The following is an 18827-nucleotide window of genomic DNA, read 5'->3' as shown; positions in this document are numbered from 1 at the left end:
AAACCTTTTGAATTCAAAATGGTAGACCTAGGAATACTACATAAGAGAAATAAATGAGTTTTGGGAGCATAACTGTCTCTTCATTCCACATAATGCTGCAGTAAAAAGGTTAAGAAAGAAACAGGAATTGAAAAAAGCTCTTACCAATACCAATGCCTTTGCCTTTTTTCTGTTTTCTCTGTGCACTGTCTCACTACTCTTCTCTTTTTCATCTTTCAGGAATTCACTCTGAAGCCTGTGGACCTAAGCAAGCCTGAGGGCTCTGACATATACCAAATCCCTGCCCAGGGGAGCAGGGGAGATTAAAAACTTCTGATTGAGGTGGAGAGGAAAGAAACAGAGAGAGAGAGAGGAGGGGAGAGACAGAGAGAAAAAGCTTATCGTTCACCTTTGTTCTTCCTAATGCCCCAAGTGAAGGATCTCCATAGGCAAGTCTGTGAATAACAGAAGGCACAAGAGCAGCTGCCCACCACTGTGGTCAGATGATGGAGTGAGGGAGTGAAAGAGGAGAAGAGAACAGGATTACATCCTGTGAAAGAGCCAAGCTCATATTCTACATTAATTGAATGCCTGGGAGAGAGGAGAGACATGAGAGGAAGTCTTTTCTGTGCCAGCTGCTTCAAGAGGTATTGCAATTAACCCTCTGGCCATCATAAAATAATACCTGGCTTCTGTTGTTTTCTGATTGCTGGGTTTGGTTGTATGGCGTGGATGTGTGCTCGGACCGTGGTCATGTTTCAACCCCCGGTGTGCAGACCGGATCGGACCGGCTGTCGACGAAACAGCCTGATTGTGCCACTGCTGCTGCTGCTGCTTCTGTACAGCTCCCTCAAGGCGTCTCAGGCTGCCAAACCCAAAGGGCCGGGACACACACATTTGAACTCCATCCGCATTGACGGGGATATCTCCTTAGGTGGGCTCTTCCCAGTACACGCCAGGGGCCACGATGGCAAGCCATGTGGGGAGCTGAAGAAGGAGAAGGGTATACACAGACTGGAGGCCATGCTCTTTGCCCTTGACCGCATCAATAATGATAATAATCTGCTGCCTAACATCACACTGGGGGCACGAGTCCTGGACACCTGTTCCAGGGACACTCACGCCTTGGAGCAGTCGCTCACCTTCGTGCAGGCTCTGATTGAAAAGGACGGCACAGACGTCAAATGTCTGGGCGGGGGATCGCCAATCATCACCAAACCTGAGAGGGTGGTGGGCGTCATTGGAGCCTCCTCCAGCTCCGTCTCCATCATGGTGGCCAACATACTACGCCTGTTTAAGGTAAGACATTAACACAGCGATTTTGTTTGTGTAGATTTAACTACAGACTTCTTACGGGCTGGCTACATTGAACACTACACTACTGCTAAGCTATGATAATTGAAACTGGCTACACTGGGCATGTGAGCAGCATTTAAGTGGCGGGTATGTGCGCAGCCCTTTTACACAGAAACTGGTCATAAAGTCTCTATATTGTATAATATCTGAGGAGAGATTGAAATAGCAGAGTGAATGGCAGGGAAATGTAGTTTGTAGATGTTAACTTACCAATATTACACAATCAGGGGGACAAGTTGAGGTTTAACATTGCTGTGCTGGGTCCGGAAACTGAGGACACAATTTCTAAAATGAAAGCTCACCATCTTGTTTTGCCACTCACACATAGACGCTGGTCAGTTAGTCAGTCAGTCACAGTTGGAGAGTGATGGCCATAGTTCATAATTATGCAGCGCAGTGAGATGAGCGTATATAATGCAGATTTGTCTGTTTGCCACTGTTAACAGACACTCCAGTCTGCAGTTCATACACTCCACTGATCACAGAATAGCAGAGTAACATTAGGCTTCATGATCAAAAAAGTTTTTATCACGTCAATACTTCTGTCCATATTCACATGCTCCCTCTCTCTTGCTCATCTACAAGAGCTCTCTCTTTGTCTCTCTCTCTGTTGCCAGTCTGCATAACATTTTTGTAATTCATTAATGGTTTTGATAATGTCTGATTTTAGAGGGTGCTGCACCCCTAGTTCCTGCGTCCATCACACAACCCTACACTGTAATTGTGCTGCAAGTTAAGCCAGAAAAAGATACATTCTCCAGCACATTGGTCTATATATGTTACATATTCTGTGTAGCCAAAGCCTTAGTATGTATGCAATTCACAGAACAGAGAACAGGAGCTGTGCCTGCTATTAAATACTTTATGAAACAGAAAAACTATGATTTGCAATGTTGCTTTATTGATCCTCTTATATGTTTGTTTGAATAATTAATAACAGCAGCTGAAACACAACAGGAGCTGCTGAAAAGTGAGAGAGAACAATATGTATAAGATATCTGCTGCCACACAATGGACACTTTCATAACTTTAGAGAGGAGATCCCTTGGCAAATCTCATCACTCCGACTGTTGCCCTGCAGGAATTGGTTGCTAAGCAGTGAGAGTTATTGCCTGTCATAATACTGAAGTGATTAATACTACTTGATTTCATTTTTACCCAATAGCCTTTCTTTAAATCAGTCTTGTGTTTACAACTGCTTACACCATGGAAAGATGTGTCCTGTTCATGTACATTTGTACATTTGATGAATTATTTAACACATATTTAATTTTCTATCCAGCCATCCATGACAAGCATAATAGCTCTTTCTACTTTACTGAAGGTGTGATTGATGTTTACTGCTCGGCTCACTGCAAAATAATACACCTTTTTTTGACTTTAAAAATAATTACTTTTTATAAAGGACTGTCGTGTTTGGAATTGTTTCATGGACAATTACACATTTTAGCACAATCACTTTTACTGGGATCAGCAAGGTTTTAAATGGAGGGGTAATTAAAATGAGGGATTCTTCCTCAGATAATTCTAAGATTTCAAAACCAGCTTCAAAATTTATTTTGGATGCTCTGTGTTCTACTTTCACCTTAAAAGCTGATTATAATCCTGACTCCAAATTACTTCTTTCACCTTGAGCTCGCATGAAAATTCATGCCTAATCCAAGCAAGAATTCCCTCTTGTCTTGCTTAAAAGTTCTGGGAGGTCAGGCGGTGGCTCAGACGCACAACTATCCCTACAGCTGATTCAGTATCTTACTTAAGGACACCTTGGAAAGCCAGGTGTTAACTAAAATAGGCTCTAACCTCATTGTCATTGCACAGTAAGTAGTAACACCAGATAACAGCATGGCAGGTTACAAAACTAGTCATGTTTCAAAATGACCTAACTGCAAATCTAGTGTAACTTTAACGGAAAAAGAGAGGGGTAATGAGCTGACAAGTTTACTCTTTAGACAGAAAACTTCAACTATTTTGATAATCGATTAATTGTTTGAAGGTCCATTGTGTAACATTTAGGAGGCTCAATAATGAATAATGACAATATAATATATATTCAGAGGTATGTTTTCATGAATCTATAATCACCTGAAAATAAGAGGCGTTGTGTTTTCGTTGTCTTAGAATGAGCTTGCCTTCCATATAGTCTGCCATCATGACCACCATATTACCATTATTACACAGTAGGTAATTATTCATTTTTAACAAGGGGGATGGCCCAATGGGAGCACCCTAGTAATGTGAAGTTCTTTTAAGTAGGCCTAAGCTGAGAATAAGAATGTTATGGATCCCAGATGAAAGTGACAGAAGTTTGAGACAGAGAGAAAAAGCTGTGTGTCAGTTCAGCACCACGGACAGCACTATGGATTTATACACAGCAGAGTCTGTATCTGAGAGCATTGGTTGGGATTCGGGAACTTGCGCAAACCTCAGTCAGTCAAAGGATCAATGAGTTCATAACGCTAAAGTTAGACATCATGATGTTCCCAAACCTTTGCTTGAGGAAATTTTCTCTCACCATTCTTTTTATGAGAGCATGCCATTTGAAATTACTTTTCTCTGACTCACTTATTCCTCCAACTGTTGTCTCTTGTCTAGTCTCTTGCCAGTGTGTGTGTGTGTGTCTCACACACTGAGTCGAGTCGTAATGCTTACCAGAATGCACAGATTCGATTGGTTGAGTGGCATCAAGTGAGGTGATTTACAGCACATGCAATTGGTCTGTGAGTTTCCAGGGGCGCTAAACCTCTGTTACAATCTGTTACAGGTCGCCATTTGGGTCCGGACCCAGATCATTAGTGATTTTGAAGGGGGGATGGCAGGATAACAAGGGGCCTGTATTTTAGTCATTTTGCTAACAAGGGGGATATCATCCCTCCTCATCCCCCCTCAAATCCCTCTTTCTTTCTCCAGTAGTCCAGAAGGAACGAACCAAAAACTGTCTGCAGATAGGGGCGTTTGACTTTTTATATGTTTTGCAGTCAGTTTGGGTTCAGAGTGGCCTGCAGATAGTTGCAGTCTGACTGTTCTGGGCTACTGTTGAAACATGGCGGTTCAACAACAGCTCATTTTGAGCTAACGAAAACAAAACAATTCTTATTTTCAGGATATGAAAACATACCTATGAATATTATATTCCATTTCTGCCAATAGACTTTTTTTCATTCCTTTGTTACAACTTCTCAATTATGAGGAATAGCTACTTTTCTTTCTCTTATGTGAAAAATACACTCAATATCTGGCTCTGACTCTGCTTCCTCTACTGCCTCCCAGTTTAATCAACACTGTACCATCTATGCCAGCAATACGCAGGACAGACACTCTACAGTGTGTCAGGATATTATTACTGAACTATGATTAGGACATTGACTGTTTATTTCATTGACTGCAGAAATCAGCTGTTTTCACATCACAGATGATAATCATGTAAGATGTGAGTATAGCCAATAAAATGTGAGTCTACATATTCACATGTAGGCTGTTATACTGTGGGAGTTTAGTGTATGGTGCCTGGTCTGTAGGTGTACTGCACTTTAGTGTAACTGGGTGATAGCCATGAATATTATAGTATTAGTCATAACCTAGCTAGAGTGTATTGATGATGAATATTTAAAAAATACAAAAGTAAGGAAATGGATGACAAAAAGTAGGAACCACCTCATTAAATAAAACCAGTATTAAGTATCAGTCAAATTGATGACTTGATTTGGGTAAACTCTGTTATGAGAACAGCACTAGATTTTGGTAAGGTGGTTTATTTAGCTTTTTCATGCTCTTTTTTTTTATTAGTTAATCTAATACTTTCGAGCAACAGCCTGCAGTGCAGTATGTATGATTTGATAAGCTCCCTGATTCTAGAGTGTTACAAACCACAAGGGATGTATCCTGCTTGTCGAAGCCCCCAGCTTTAATCAGAGCTAACCCAGTGTGACAGAACACACTCACGCTGAAGTTTTTCTGCATCTTTTATATGTTCTAACGTATGTATGTTATTTTCTTTAGCTTATGTATGTCTCTATGCATGGGTGTGCTTTATATATATATCCAACCATCGATACACATTATGATACACATAGTCGAGCCTGTAAAGCCCTGTGCATGAACTCTATATTTCCTTCTGTCACCCGCACATTAAATATGCGTATATGCACGCTCACACAGGTAGGAGTCGGTGTAGGCCACAGTAATGAGCCTCTCCAGCAGCGCATTCTTGATCCCACTCTCACACGGAAGCCTCAAATCCCTCGTCATTAACACAGCGCTCGTTCCCTCTTCATTAATGCACGTAAGAGATGTCCTTGCATATTTAATTTGGATTTCTCTGATCTCCTTCCTCTTTATCCTCAATGTATATATTAGCATTTCCCTCTTCTGCCTTTTATGTTCAGACAGCTAGAGGTTAAGAAAGTCAGGCAGCAGGTTGAGTAGATCAACAGGGTGAGATTTTACCAGTTCATCTTCAGTTACTATCACTTGGGCTTCTATTGAAAATCAAACACTTTCCAAGGCAGTGGTCACTCAGTCAACATACACTCTAACTGAATAACGATCATTACAACAATCAAAAAAGACAAAAGCAGAAGTCTTTTGTCTTTATTGATTGTTGTAATGATCGTGATGTAAAGCAGTCTGGTCAGATATATAGACTAAACAGTAAACCTTTGATGGAGAGTGGTGTGTGGTCATTTAGATGGGGTCTTGATTTACGGCTTCACAGAGATCCACGGGTCAGCAAGATGCCAACTGGTTCTCCTGGTCCTGATGGACCTGATGATGGTCCCGGAAGGTAAATAAGATAACTTTATGGCCATCTTATAACACGCCCTGCGTCATTTGCTGCATTATCTAGCATGCAGAACGACAAGGGACAACCATGTCTACCAGCACTGCGGCTAGACATAAATGTTTGCTTTAAATGGAGGCAATGCATGCACACGAGTACAAACTCAGCATACTGATGAAGACAGGCCGACTCTTAGACATGTAGACATGCGCATTACTGTATGCTTGTACAACCCCACACACTCACGGGCAAATTTGTACCACTCAAACATGCATACCATGTATATAAACACTTCACATGCAGAAACACAAGCGCACACAAAATAAAAATCAAGCATATTTGCACGCAAACCACTTAAAACCCAGCAGCCGCCACCCTGGTGTAGTTAGCAGGTTTAGAGAAAAGTGTTTCCTCAGCACTCAGCTGCATACAGATGTGGTCCAGAGCAGCTTGATGAATATTTTACTCCAACCTTATGTAACGGTAACACGGGTACCATGAGCTGCAGTTCAAGAACATTTTTACTGTGGTTCCATGAGAAGTGGGTGCCGCTGTGACAAGCATTTGGGGAAAAGATAATTCATGATCACAGACACGCCATGTCAGACGATTACATTATTAATTTGCGTAGCAGATGCGTTCATAAAGTTGACACACATCACCTACAACACGATTATACTACCTGGTCTGTCCCTTTTGACTAGTGTTTATCTCAGCAGGAGCAACAGTTTGGCTCTTGTTCAGTGAAAAGATAAAATATTTTTTATAAACTTCATTTGTTTCATTCTGTGATGCACATGAGTTGCACAATAGAGAGCCAGTGACCCAGGAATAAGAAGCTCAGAGCGTTCTAGCCTTTAATGCTCACTGAAAGTCATTTTGGTGGCTCCTTGTTCTGACATTACAGTTTACTGCTGGCTGGACAAAGCATCTCATATTCACTGAAGTGGCTGTATTCAGTAGTAAAGGGACCACCGAATAATAATAAAAAGAAATCAATTTATAGGAAGAAAAGTATAAGAATATGATTTTTCATGCAAGAGCACACATGCCTTTAGCATCCCACACATTTGACATTTTACCTCAACCTTAGTTCATGCTCCTGTTTCACAGTGGAGACACAGAAACTGAACTACTGAGTTACTGTTCATGCACCTTCACTTTGTGTAGGAACCTTGGCGACTAATTTGCAAAGTAAAATTATCCACCTGTGATCTGTCAATGTCTCAGAAACAAACAAACAAAATATTTATACATACGTGATCACTTTCTTCACATTTGATCCAGACCTGTGCTGTTACTATGCTGCTCTTGAATGACATCGCTGTAATTTCTGGCACTTTAATTGGTCTGAACCCTCATGGATAAGTGCTTCAAACTGTCAAGAAAATATAAAGCAAATAATATTTTATGCTGAATAAACACGATAGATTATGAATAGTTGATTAGCAATTGGCTTGAGCTGCCATCTCTGAGCTTTATTTTCTCAGGAATTCTTGTGGGACTTTGTAGACTATAACATTGCTGGTAAAAGCATGTAAATAATGAACCACAATGTTGAATAATACATTTTTAAGGCAGATTAGCAATTATAAATATACTGTCTGTTATTCCAAGTACTGTGATCTAATACAATGGACCAAGACATCTCTGATTTAAGTAGAGATTCTTGCTGTAATGTTTGGCACACAGTTGGCACCGAAAGAGAAACACATTTTGGGTATAAAAATGACATGGTCCAAACATCCTTGTAAAAGCAAATACATACTCTGAAGTTGCTAATGTTTGCTTTTACTGGTGTATCTACTACTAGCGTGACTCATTCCTGAGTGTTTGTGTGTTTTTTGTGTGTGTGTTTGGGAAAAAAAGAAATCCACTTTTATTAAAGCTGCAATTACATGACAGCTTGTAAGGTAAAAGGTCTTAGTGTCGGTCTAATTCAGAATATATGCATATAGCGGAAACCCAGTCACACAGCAAACTGTGAGGAGGGACAGTTTCTTTCACGATTCCTTGAATGAGCGAGCCGACCCATTCTGCAGCTGTTTTGTGGTCAAAGCTCCAATACATCCCTTTCTCCCAGAGGTGCTCACCATCTGCTTTGTTGCAACCTCTTCTGCTCCTGTAAACATTTTAGCTTCAGCCCAATTTAGTAAAATCAGTTAATGTTAGTTTGGTATGATTAGTTAATGTACCGCAAAACCTCAAACCTTTTCTCTTTTCTGAAGGAAATTACAACAGATTTTTGGTGTAGAAAAGAAAGAGAAGCTATATTTGGTTCATCTTTCCCACAGTTATTCAAGTACAACCTTTGTACCGAGGAGCTATCTATACAGTTTATAAAAGTATATCTTAATTAACATTATGTTCATTATAAGTTTTCTGTGAGAACCATCTCAGAAACATTCTCCTTGTCAGCTTTTCAAAACATGTCATTTGAGCAGAATTTTATCTTTTAACCGCTGGGCTTGTACTCATTTGGAATGAAGCAATAACCTGAGCGCAGCTTCTATAGAAAATTTAATCAAATCTACAAATTTAAATGCATGCGTTTTTGTGTTAATTTAGAATTTGGAGAATTAGACCAGAGGTTAAAAATGTAATCCACTTGAATAGGGGGGTATTAAAGTTTGTGTATGTATAAAATTAATTTTAAGTTTGACAGTCCTTGAAATACGAGTTGTTTCATTTTATATGGCACTTATTCATTCTCTTTAAGCTGAGCTTTATCACTGCTTGGTTGAAAATTAGTTACCCTGTTTACTGCATTTCATTATTGTGGTAGCTTACACATTACTGTCTCTGGATCAACCTGATGAATAGTATATGTGACTATATGATTTATTTTATGGTAGTCAATCCTCAGATATTCAGTACATTTATTTTCATTTTAACCTTGTTATGGTGCTCATATGGTGAACTCTTTTAAACAAGAAAAAACAGGTTTATGTCATGAAATTTCATGCTTCATCTCACCTTGTTCTGATGGTTTTTATTCCCCTATAAACCCTCCAGTGACACAGCAGAATGACGGCCTTGTGTCACAATTGATTTAGCAGCTCATTTAGGGGAATGACAGCTAAATCAAGATAAACTAGTATCAGCCCATCGAGGCATCTCACTTCAACCAAACCCATTCTTTCAGTGAGCCAGTGACAATACGGTAGTTAACATTGACTGCTTCACTATGAAACCATTAAAACATTTTTACTTTCTTGCTGTACATGCCCACAATTTCATGTAAAAAGGTGACATATTTAAACTTGAGTCTGACTGTTTTGTGACCGTATACAATGTGGTGTATGCAATCTGATACTGACGCAAATACATTCTGCAAACTTGGATCATTTACAAAGCAACATTCAAGTCATACTGTGGGAAAAAAAGAGCAATTGTTGTTGTTAAATTTACTTTTAGGTTTCAGTATAAGCACATTTCCATTAAGAATATATTACATTCTTTGTTAGACAGAGAGCTGGACAGTCTCATTATTACTATCCAAAAGGGAAGCTGCAGCACTGGATAGATAGTATAGGGCATTGTTACTTTGGCCAAAATGGCTCTCATTTTAAAATTACAGAGTACTGTAAGTCATTGTGGGAGCTGCTAGATAATAATCGAGCTCAGTTCAGGGAGGTGATATTTTTCCATTTTCTGTATTTTCCTATGCCATGTTTTTTCCCCACCATCCTATGCCCTGTCTGTCCTCCAACTACTCCATTAACAAAATGCTGACTGTCTGATTGTGTAGCTATTAAGCCAACACTTTCTTTCTCCCTTCTTTGATATTTAATATACAGTAATATCATTGAACTGTCTCAGTTTTGGATTTTTATAAGTCAGAAATTATTACACTTGGTAACCCGTTGATCTTTGACCACAAGAGGGGCTTCAGCATCATCCATGTAATTTCATTCTGCTCATGCACATACTGCAGGGTTCTATCTGCCTCAACACATGAGAGGAGCATTTTGTGGAAAGTGTTTTTTTTTTCTCCTCCTGATTTCCTGATCCTAAACCAGACCCCCAAACATTTCAGCTTGGCTCAGATTTGATAGATATGCCACTGAGCCATTTTCTGCAGGTCTTATAGGCCTATGAAGGAGTAGGGCAGTTTGATACCATAACATGTAGTGTCAAAGCATTGTCTTTTTGTGACCCCTCGTCACTAGCAGCATACACTTATTTTCTTGGGTAATGGAATAATTTGTTTTGAGTGTTGAAAAGATAAAATGACTCAGAAATCCAGAGTCTCAAAGTAGTTTCTAAACATACACAAAATACACAAATTTACCACAACATTAACATAACATAATATCAGTAAATATAAAAGTATAAATTGAACTGGGAACCCAACGCTGTACCTCCTGAGCCACTGCCGCCCTAACAAAGAACATTAGAAGGAGTACAAGGGAATAAATAAATGAATAATACAATGAATGCAAAACACAGTTGCAAGTCAGTGTCTAATGCTCACTGCTGGATACTTAAGACAGAGGCTTCACTCAGCATGTCTTCATAAAAATCAACATGTTTGCTTTCTCAGGTAGACAGACAGACAAGCCCGCTCCTGGCTGATGTATGCTATGTAGGGTGTGGATGATGCTTGCACACAGAGATACCTCGTTGCCAAGTCTGAAAGCATTGGCAGAGTGTCCCCCACCAGGTCACTGGACTCCTTAAGATGGTAGACATGTAGAGCTATATCTCCTCCTGAACCTCCTTTGTAGTGCAGACAGTGTCCTCAGTTTTTACTCCAGTTTCCATTGTCTTCCTCAGCAAACAGTCCCTCATGGGCAGAAGGGCTTTGGCCACCCCTGTGAAAAAAAGAAGAAAAAGGAAAAAAAACCAAAACAACAAAAAAACATGATCTAGGCTAAAAACATGCCTAGACTATAATTAGCCAACGGCCTTTAAATTACAACAACCACCCTTTTAGCTTAACCTACCTGCAACCAATGGAGCCCTCTACTGTAAGATAATGGGCAGCCAAGAACAATAAAAGTTGGTGACTGCCCTGTGGCCCTCATCTTGCTTTTCCCTGGACATTTTTGTGAACAGAAAAGAAAAATATAGTTGAGCTGTTTAGCCAGCCGACGAATAACCCAATGAATAAGCACATTACCTAACCTATATGTTAGTTGAAGCTGATCAGTTAATGTCAATCTTAATGTATGTCAGCTTTTGATTTAGCTAGATATCTATAGTCATAAGATCAAGCTACACACATACCATATTTAATGTTATATGGGTCTCAGTTTAAGTCACCCCACCTATAACAGTAAAATTTGTTTTAGTAAACAATTATATACAAGTTGGCTTAATTTTTATGTTTCCCTGCTAAAATCCCAGTCATCAGAGCGCCATCGTCAGTAATCTCAGATGAGGGGGAATCCAGCAGTGGAGATTTTGTAGGATCTATAATGTTAGGCGGACTCGAAAGCTGAGAGGAAGATGACTGTGGTCTGTTATTCTCCACACAGTGAAAACACACAGTAACTTTCTGCTCTTAAATTTATTCCATGCACCTTCAGTGTTTCATCAAATGTGTTGTGTTGCAGGTCTTGGCAACAATAAACCTTTTTGCATATATTGCATCACGTGCTATTGGCATTGAGCCTGAGCCTGGAGCCACACTTTTAATCTCTTACACATTTTTTTTTACACCAATACAAAGCACACTGTAGCCAAGCCACTCAAAATACACACAACAACACACACACACAAGCCCCGTCTCTGGGCGTAATGTGCTTTAAAGAGTCATATCAAGTCATAATGAAGAGGCATCCTTTAGTTTAAGGACCTGATGGAATAGGACACTTCCTAAATTAACCTTGGAGCTCATAATGTGCTTTCATCTCTACTTGTTTGCAATGTTTGTATGATGTGATTTTCAAATAAATTGTCCCAGACAACTTAAAATCCCACAGTTAACTGGAACATGGAGGTAGTGAGAAGCAGCCCTTAAGCTGCTACTTTTCCACTGGGAGGATAAAAATATTTGAATCTTGTGCACCAGAGGAGATCAAATATGATGAATTTTAAATAGAAAAAAACTGTTTTAGAGTCATGCATCTGGAAAGATAACCTAAAATAAAATGTATTGATTATTTTGTTCAGTATTGAGATCACAATTATTTAACATGATTACTCATTGACGTTATATTGTTCATTTGCATGAATGGAAGCTTTTATTTAACATTTTTATAAAACATGTCTTTTTAACAGTGGATTTCCTTAAACTTTGAATACAATTGAACTGAAAAACAAATAGTGCGGTGGTTGCGAGAATGCCAGTGAATTTAGAGAAATAAGCGTTATTTTCTGATTGTTTCACAGCAGTTACACACCCACACCCCTGCTTTAATCTCAGCAATGTCTGGTTTTATATCAATACAGCCAAAAGCTCTCTTTCTGTCATCTTGGATGAGCTGAACGAAACACGCCGCAGCCTGGCTAAGAGTGAGTTTGGATGGGGGAGGGGCAATGGAGCTCCACTGGAAAGGAAATAGATGCAAAATGGAGTGAGGCAAAATAAAAGTTTTATCTGGATTATCTTGTTTTGATAATCGTTGGAAGCCAAAGTCGTAATTGAAAATAAAATTTGATTGCACATCAACAAGAGCGTATTTATTAAGGAAGTGGCGGCAACGATTCAGCCGTGGAGGCCAGCTGCTGCAAACGGTCACCAGCTTCAACACTGCAGTCTTTATTATAGCTCGCTCCTCCACTTGTGTTATTTTGCTGCTAGATGAATGTGATTCAAGTGTTGATTCACAGTGACTCATTTGTAACAAAAGATGACTTCTGACACTACACAAGGCCGCAAGAAAGACACTTTATAACAAGTGTAAGAATGTATGACAAATATCTCTGAGGTTTCACAAAGTTGAAAGATTGGGAGTGATTAAAATTCTTTTTAACAATTTCTGATAACAATTCACGTGATCCTTTGTGATAGGTGTTTTCATTTCGTTTGTTTTGCTTGCATTAAAAAGACAAATTACTGATGGCAGGTGTTGGCCGACTCTGTAGAATTTTTGCAGGCTGCATGTTGTGTATTCCTGTATAATTATATTGTTTTACTCTATAATTATATTTTGCCTTAGTTGTGATCTCATCTCACCAAATTCAAGTGACTGTTTCTCCATGCACATCAGACATAACAACATTTCTTCAAGAGTTGACGAACGTCCATCCAGAATCCAATCCAGACTTTATACCATCTGTCAGTCTTCTTCACATGCCAGACACTCTTGTGTTTGTCTGTCTGTATGTGTGCGTGTGTGTGTGTGGGTGGGTGGGTTTGAACACATATGTGCATGTGTGTCTTAAAGGCTGTTTGTTTACACATTTGATTGTGTATATCTGTTTACTAGTATGAAAGTTTCTCCATCCTAATGGAAACATGTTTATGTTAAAGCATGAAAACTGCTTTATTCCCTCATTACTCAACATAATAAGTAATGAGGGAAAAAACAATATTTTGTTAAAAAAGTGACTGCAATTTTGTACACACCCCCTGCTGGTGGACAAGGCATGGCCTGTTGTGCTTATACACAATGAATTTTGAATTCGGACAAATAATTACAGATTTAATTTTTTACTTTTATCCACATGGGAGTGTTGAGACATTTTAAACCTACAAAATGCAGATTTTCATACATTTGGCAATAATGTCAATGTTTTAACACCAGCATTGATGTGTTTCATCACAGTATAGTCATATAATTCAGTTTATAGCTAAAAAACAATGGTGGAGTACCTCTTTAATAGCTATTGCAATTTACCTCCATCTTCTTAAGAGCTGTCTGCAAGTCTGAATTTTTTTTTTTTTTTTTGTAATCCTTCACCTGGAAAATGTACACATTGAAATATAATGCTCCCCTCAAGAAGTAGTGATTCTGTCACTCCTGATGAGATACAAAGCGTGCAGAGCAGATGTCAGAAGATACTGGAGTTGTAGAATCACTTTAAGATCTACTTTCGGATGTTGTTAATCTGTCGTTTTATAAGTCACTCGCAGTGCACATATCAAGAAGAACTGAACCAATTACAATCCAGCTGATCTTGCACAGCTTTTGGCAGTATGATTGACACACACACACTCACACACACACATGGCTACACTGCATCTTGCCTGGGGTGAAACATTATCTTAAAAACTCCCCAGCTCATGTACGTTTCTCTGAATACATTAATAAATAACATTATTCAAACAATTGAATATAAAAAGAAATGAAAAACTTGATACTTTTACTTTGACCTCTTATTAGTTAGTAAAAAGAATCCAACCTGTTTCTTATTTTACATCCTTATGTAATATTTTTTGAGATGTGACTTGTCTGATAGACTTTTTACTGCATACTTAATGTATATAAACAAGACCATTCCAACTACAGTTTTGGAGCTGTCTTACAAACATAACTGACTGAATGTGAACATTTTTCTCAGAAATAACCGACCGTGTGCAAAGGCCTTTAGTTTGTTTTATTGTGGGAGCAGTCCTGGTCTTTTCTGTTCTGTATGTTCACCTCGTGCGGGTGTGAGCAGTGCTCCAGTTTCCTCCCACTGTCCAAAGCCATGTAGGTCAAGTCAGTTTGGAGACTGTATATTTCCTATAGGTGTGAGTGTATGTCAGTTTTATATGTTACACCAGTTTCTCTGCCTTATGCCTTATGTCTGATGTCGACTGACTCCCACTGTCAGACCCTTAATACGAATAAGCAGGTATGGAAAATCAGTGATTGATTATTTGAAATATATACGAGCGGTAAATGTCACGTTTTCATTCAGCCCTTTTTATACTAATCATTTTGTATGTGACAGTTGCAATGATCTAATTGAGCAATCCAAAGGAAGAAGTGGTTATACTAATACCACCATCGATTGTGACTTCAATAGACTACCGTTCAATACAGTGCGGAAATAGCGTTTGTTAGTTAGCCACTGATTGCCTGTGAAATACAGGCAATCAGTGGCTAAGAAATATGCCTGTAAAAAAAATATTCAATAATTTTGAGAATACATTAATAATTTATTTGTTTTAAAAAAAAAAAAGGCAAATAATCACAGGTCCGAAACACATCCTCAAATGTGAGTACTGATTTTAGTATTTCTCTGAATATTTTGTTGACCAAATGATTAATTGATCAATCAACAAGATAATATAGTGATTATTCCTTGATAGAAGTAATTGTTAGTGCATTTAAAACGTGTTGTCTTAGCTAGACGTATACAGACATTGTTTTAAATGGATATTTTCCCACCTCCATTAAAAAGGTCCACACGACCTTCGGTTTACACAAATAATGCCAAAAAAACTAAAACAATTCCAAATGCTCAAACTGGCATCCCGGCCACTAGGTGGCAATAAAGTCTACGCCAATAATACATCAAATACCAGAGAAGAACGTTTTGAGCATGTGTAGTGAGCTAATCTTCCTTTGGCTATAGTAACACAAACAATAGAAGAAGAAGATAGAAGATATACTTTATTGATCCCCTAGGGGGAGTGTTTTTTTCGCTCTTTTTTTATACACACACACACACAGGCTGAAATGCACACTTCATGCACTTGTAGACATGAAAAAGGGAGAGGATATGGGGGTGGGATTTGTTGGATGGGGGCTGCGCCGGGTGGTACTCAGCCGCCTCATGAGCAGTTTTGGAGGTTAGGTTGCCGTTGTCAAGGGCACCTCGCCTCAGTGCACAGGGAGGTGGAAAGCGTGGGCCACCCTTCCAGTACAGTCCACACTCCATATTTTGTGCTCTGTGGGACTTGAACCGGCGACCCTCCGGTTCCCCAGCCAAGTCCCTACAGACTGAGCTACTGCCGCCCCAGTAGTAGCTAATTATTTATTTATTGCTACTTGACAGCTTTTTCTTCACCTTTATTTATGAACACAGCACAGGGCCCAGAAGTGCTAACCAAACATAAACAAAGCGTATTGAAGTGATGACGTCATTGTTTTCGCTCCGTTTCACATGTCACAGAAAAGAAAAATGTTCACCTTAGAAGGCATTTTTAAAAACCTGAGACTGTATTTGCATGCGGACGAGAGACCAAAACGCAAATCAAAATGTTATCTTTCAAAAATATCTCTGTGCGTGTGGAAAAGTCCTTAATGCATCATATAAGGTTTCAAAGGCCTTGTTTGTAATGTGAACATCCAGGCATAGCGGAGAATGGTCTTGTTCTCTCCCCACTTTTTCAAGTCTGAAGTACACAAAACACACTATTTCTCTCACTCTGTTTTCTTCTCTCCATTTACTGTACATGTATCATACATAAGGAACCCACTTTCGTTTTTTAAAGCGATGTTATTCTGGGAAATGTATTATTAATATCTAACAATGCAAGTGTGAGAAGGGGTATGTTTTAACATCTAATAGTGCCTCAATGCATTACAAAAAAGCATGAGTTCATTTGCCACCACTTACTACTGGTTTAACATGGTACTACTGAGACTGTGTAAACTTTTCTGGGTACTTTCCTTGTGGTTTGCAGCAAACTAAACCTGTGATACTGCTGAAAATCTTTGGTCTACATTGAGTCTTTTAATAACCAATCCAAACTAGACGTTTAAAGCAAAAAAACTCTATACTGTCCATACTACATTTAATTATTTTTCAACTTAAGAATCGAACTGGATTGAATGCAAATAGCACCATTTACCATTATGTGTCGATGTCCTGCCTGTAGTCATGGTGATCTTTGGCATGTGCTAACCTGGCTGTGAAAAAAAATGGCAGTGTATTGATTTGATATTGAACTACACAAGCTTGATTAAATATTTTCATGGCCGGATTTACAGATCAGTGAACTATATGATTGCATCATAAGCCTGAGTCCTAGCATTACTGAAAAAAGTAAGTATTTCTTACCTTATCATGGCAAACACAAACCATATAAGGCACAAAATTAAATGATCTGGATGTGGACACATGCTTGTGTAGCCAAACTGCTGATTGCAGATGTCAATTTTTTAATGAAAGGTCCATATCACATCTGCCCTAATATATCTGTTGACAGTCAAAAGGTCAATGCGGTTTATTATTGGACAAGATGATGTATTGATCTTTGATGGTCAGGGCCAGTCTTTGGTGGCTTAGTTGCTCCTTTCATCCTTATCATTCCCACAACACCCATACAGGTGATTACAGCTGCTTACTGATTACTGCTGTAATAGACTGGTGTCAGACAGGGAAGAAGGCCAGGCATTGCCCACAAAACATAATCAGCTGTCTATGGGAAGTCTGAGCACTTCTTATCAAGCAGCTTGGCTGAGCAGCAGCAGATCGATTGTTGAGATGCTGTAATGTCAGATTCACCAAGGTGGACAGAGAATCCTGTTATGGCACTTTTTATTTATTTTTCCAAGGTGACATCTGGTTCATGAAATCGGACATATCATAACCTCTCTCAACATAAAAAAAAAACAGTGTTTCTCCTGAGGCTGCTGGAGTATGGCCGAGTGAGTATTTATTTAGGCAAGCTTGTTTTCAAGACACCTTGGACAACAGGCAATTTGGTTTGACCTATAGTGATTGTCAGTCTGACACTGAAGTCGACAAATGCCAAACAGTGCACAGAAACGGCAAACAAACTCTGCTTGTCTGTTTTCTTTCCCTGCTGGTGCACAAGTGTGCACGTATATATGCACATACTATCACTTTGGGCATGCAGGTGCCTGTGTTTCTGCTTAAGTGCTTCCAACCTGTGTGTGCAGTCTGGACGTCTATTTGTGAAAAGGCTACTGGACCTGTCGGGAATTGTGGAAAAGCATTTGTCAACCCCCCGCCATCTAATTCTGTATGTAGTTTTCGCAGACCGACGACGGTCTGCACTGAGGCATGAGAGAGACCATTACACACATGTCTAGCAGGCTCTAGATGATAAAGAGATCTGGGAACCCATCCTCCCATAGAAGCTGCCTCTGGCCGAGATGCTGCATGCAGGGGATACAGGCCTCGCCATGCTCTGCTGACATAACATACACATGGTGGAACCTACTCTGAGAACGCTTTGTGCCACACTCAAGTGTTAATAATGTAGTGAAATGAATACAGTGCTACAGGACGAAAATGGAACTACAAAAGGTGTATTTATAAAGAAACACTAGAAAATATATTTTATATAACAGTGGGACTACATAAGAGAAAATAGTTCTTCCACAGAAACGCTGGAATCACCTTTATATCTTTCTGTCTTGTGCATTGAAATATTTGGAGGAATTAAAATAACTAAAATAAAATAGACTTGGTTAACACAAGTGAGTCGTATATAGTTTGCTATTGTTACAGTCAGTGATTTCTGGATACTGAAGTTCACATTTTTCAGTTACTCTTTGCATCTGTTTGGATGTGCAAACTCATCTACCTTTTAAAATAACAAATACTATAAACATACCGTAGGCGTTGACATTATAACAGTCTCCTGGGATTCATTTACTTTTCTGGGAATGTTAAATTCCAGGCTCATGTTCTGTGTGAGAGAACAGCATCAATGAAGCAATTAGGGGAATTCTGACTGCTAGGGAATGTTAAGTAGTCACACAGCGTGTCTGCCTGATCAATTCTGACCAGTATCTTGTCAGATGCTTCAGTAGAGGTAACATCTGTCCTATGTGGCTGGGAGCACAAACGGTGAGAATCTTAAAGTTTCTCACGATTTGATTTTGATTCAGGGTGCTATGATGCGTTGAAAGAC

At 39.2% G+C, this 18827-nt stretch overlaps 1 protein-coding gene across 1 annotated transcript in view; it reads left to right on the top strand.

Annotated features, from left to right (window-relative positions):
• Positions 1-702: 702 nt before the first annotated feature.
• The window catches only part of LOC118328368 (metabotropic glutamate receptor 4-like), a 117831-nt gene continuing 99706 nt past the window's right edge, over positions 703-18827 (top strand). The window contains 1 exon segment of the mRNA XM_035662065.1: positions 703-1278. Coding sequence (XP_035517958.1) covers positions 703-1278 — 576 coding nt within the window.

The sequence above is a fragment of the Morone saxatilis genome, unplaced genomic scaffold (genome assembly GCF_004916995.1).
Source record: "Morone saxatilis isolate NCDOM2014 unplaced genomic scaffold, NCSU_SB_2.0 Contig18, whole genome shotgun sequence".
NCBI classification, from domain to species: domain Eukaryota; kingdom Metazoa; phylum Chordata; class Actinopteri; family Moronidae; genus Morone; species Morone saxatilis.
The sequence above is the reverse complement of the archived record's forward strand: the minus strand, read 5'-3'. Positions and strand labels throughout refer to the sequence as shown.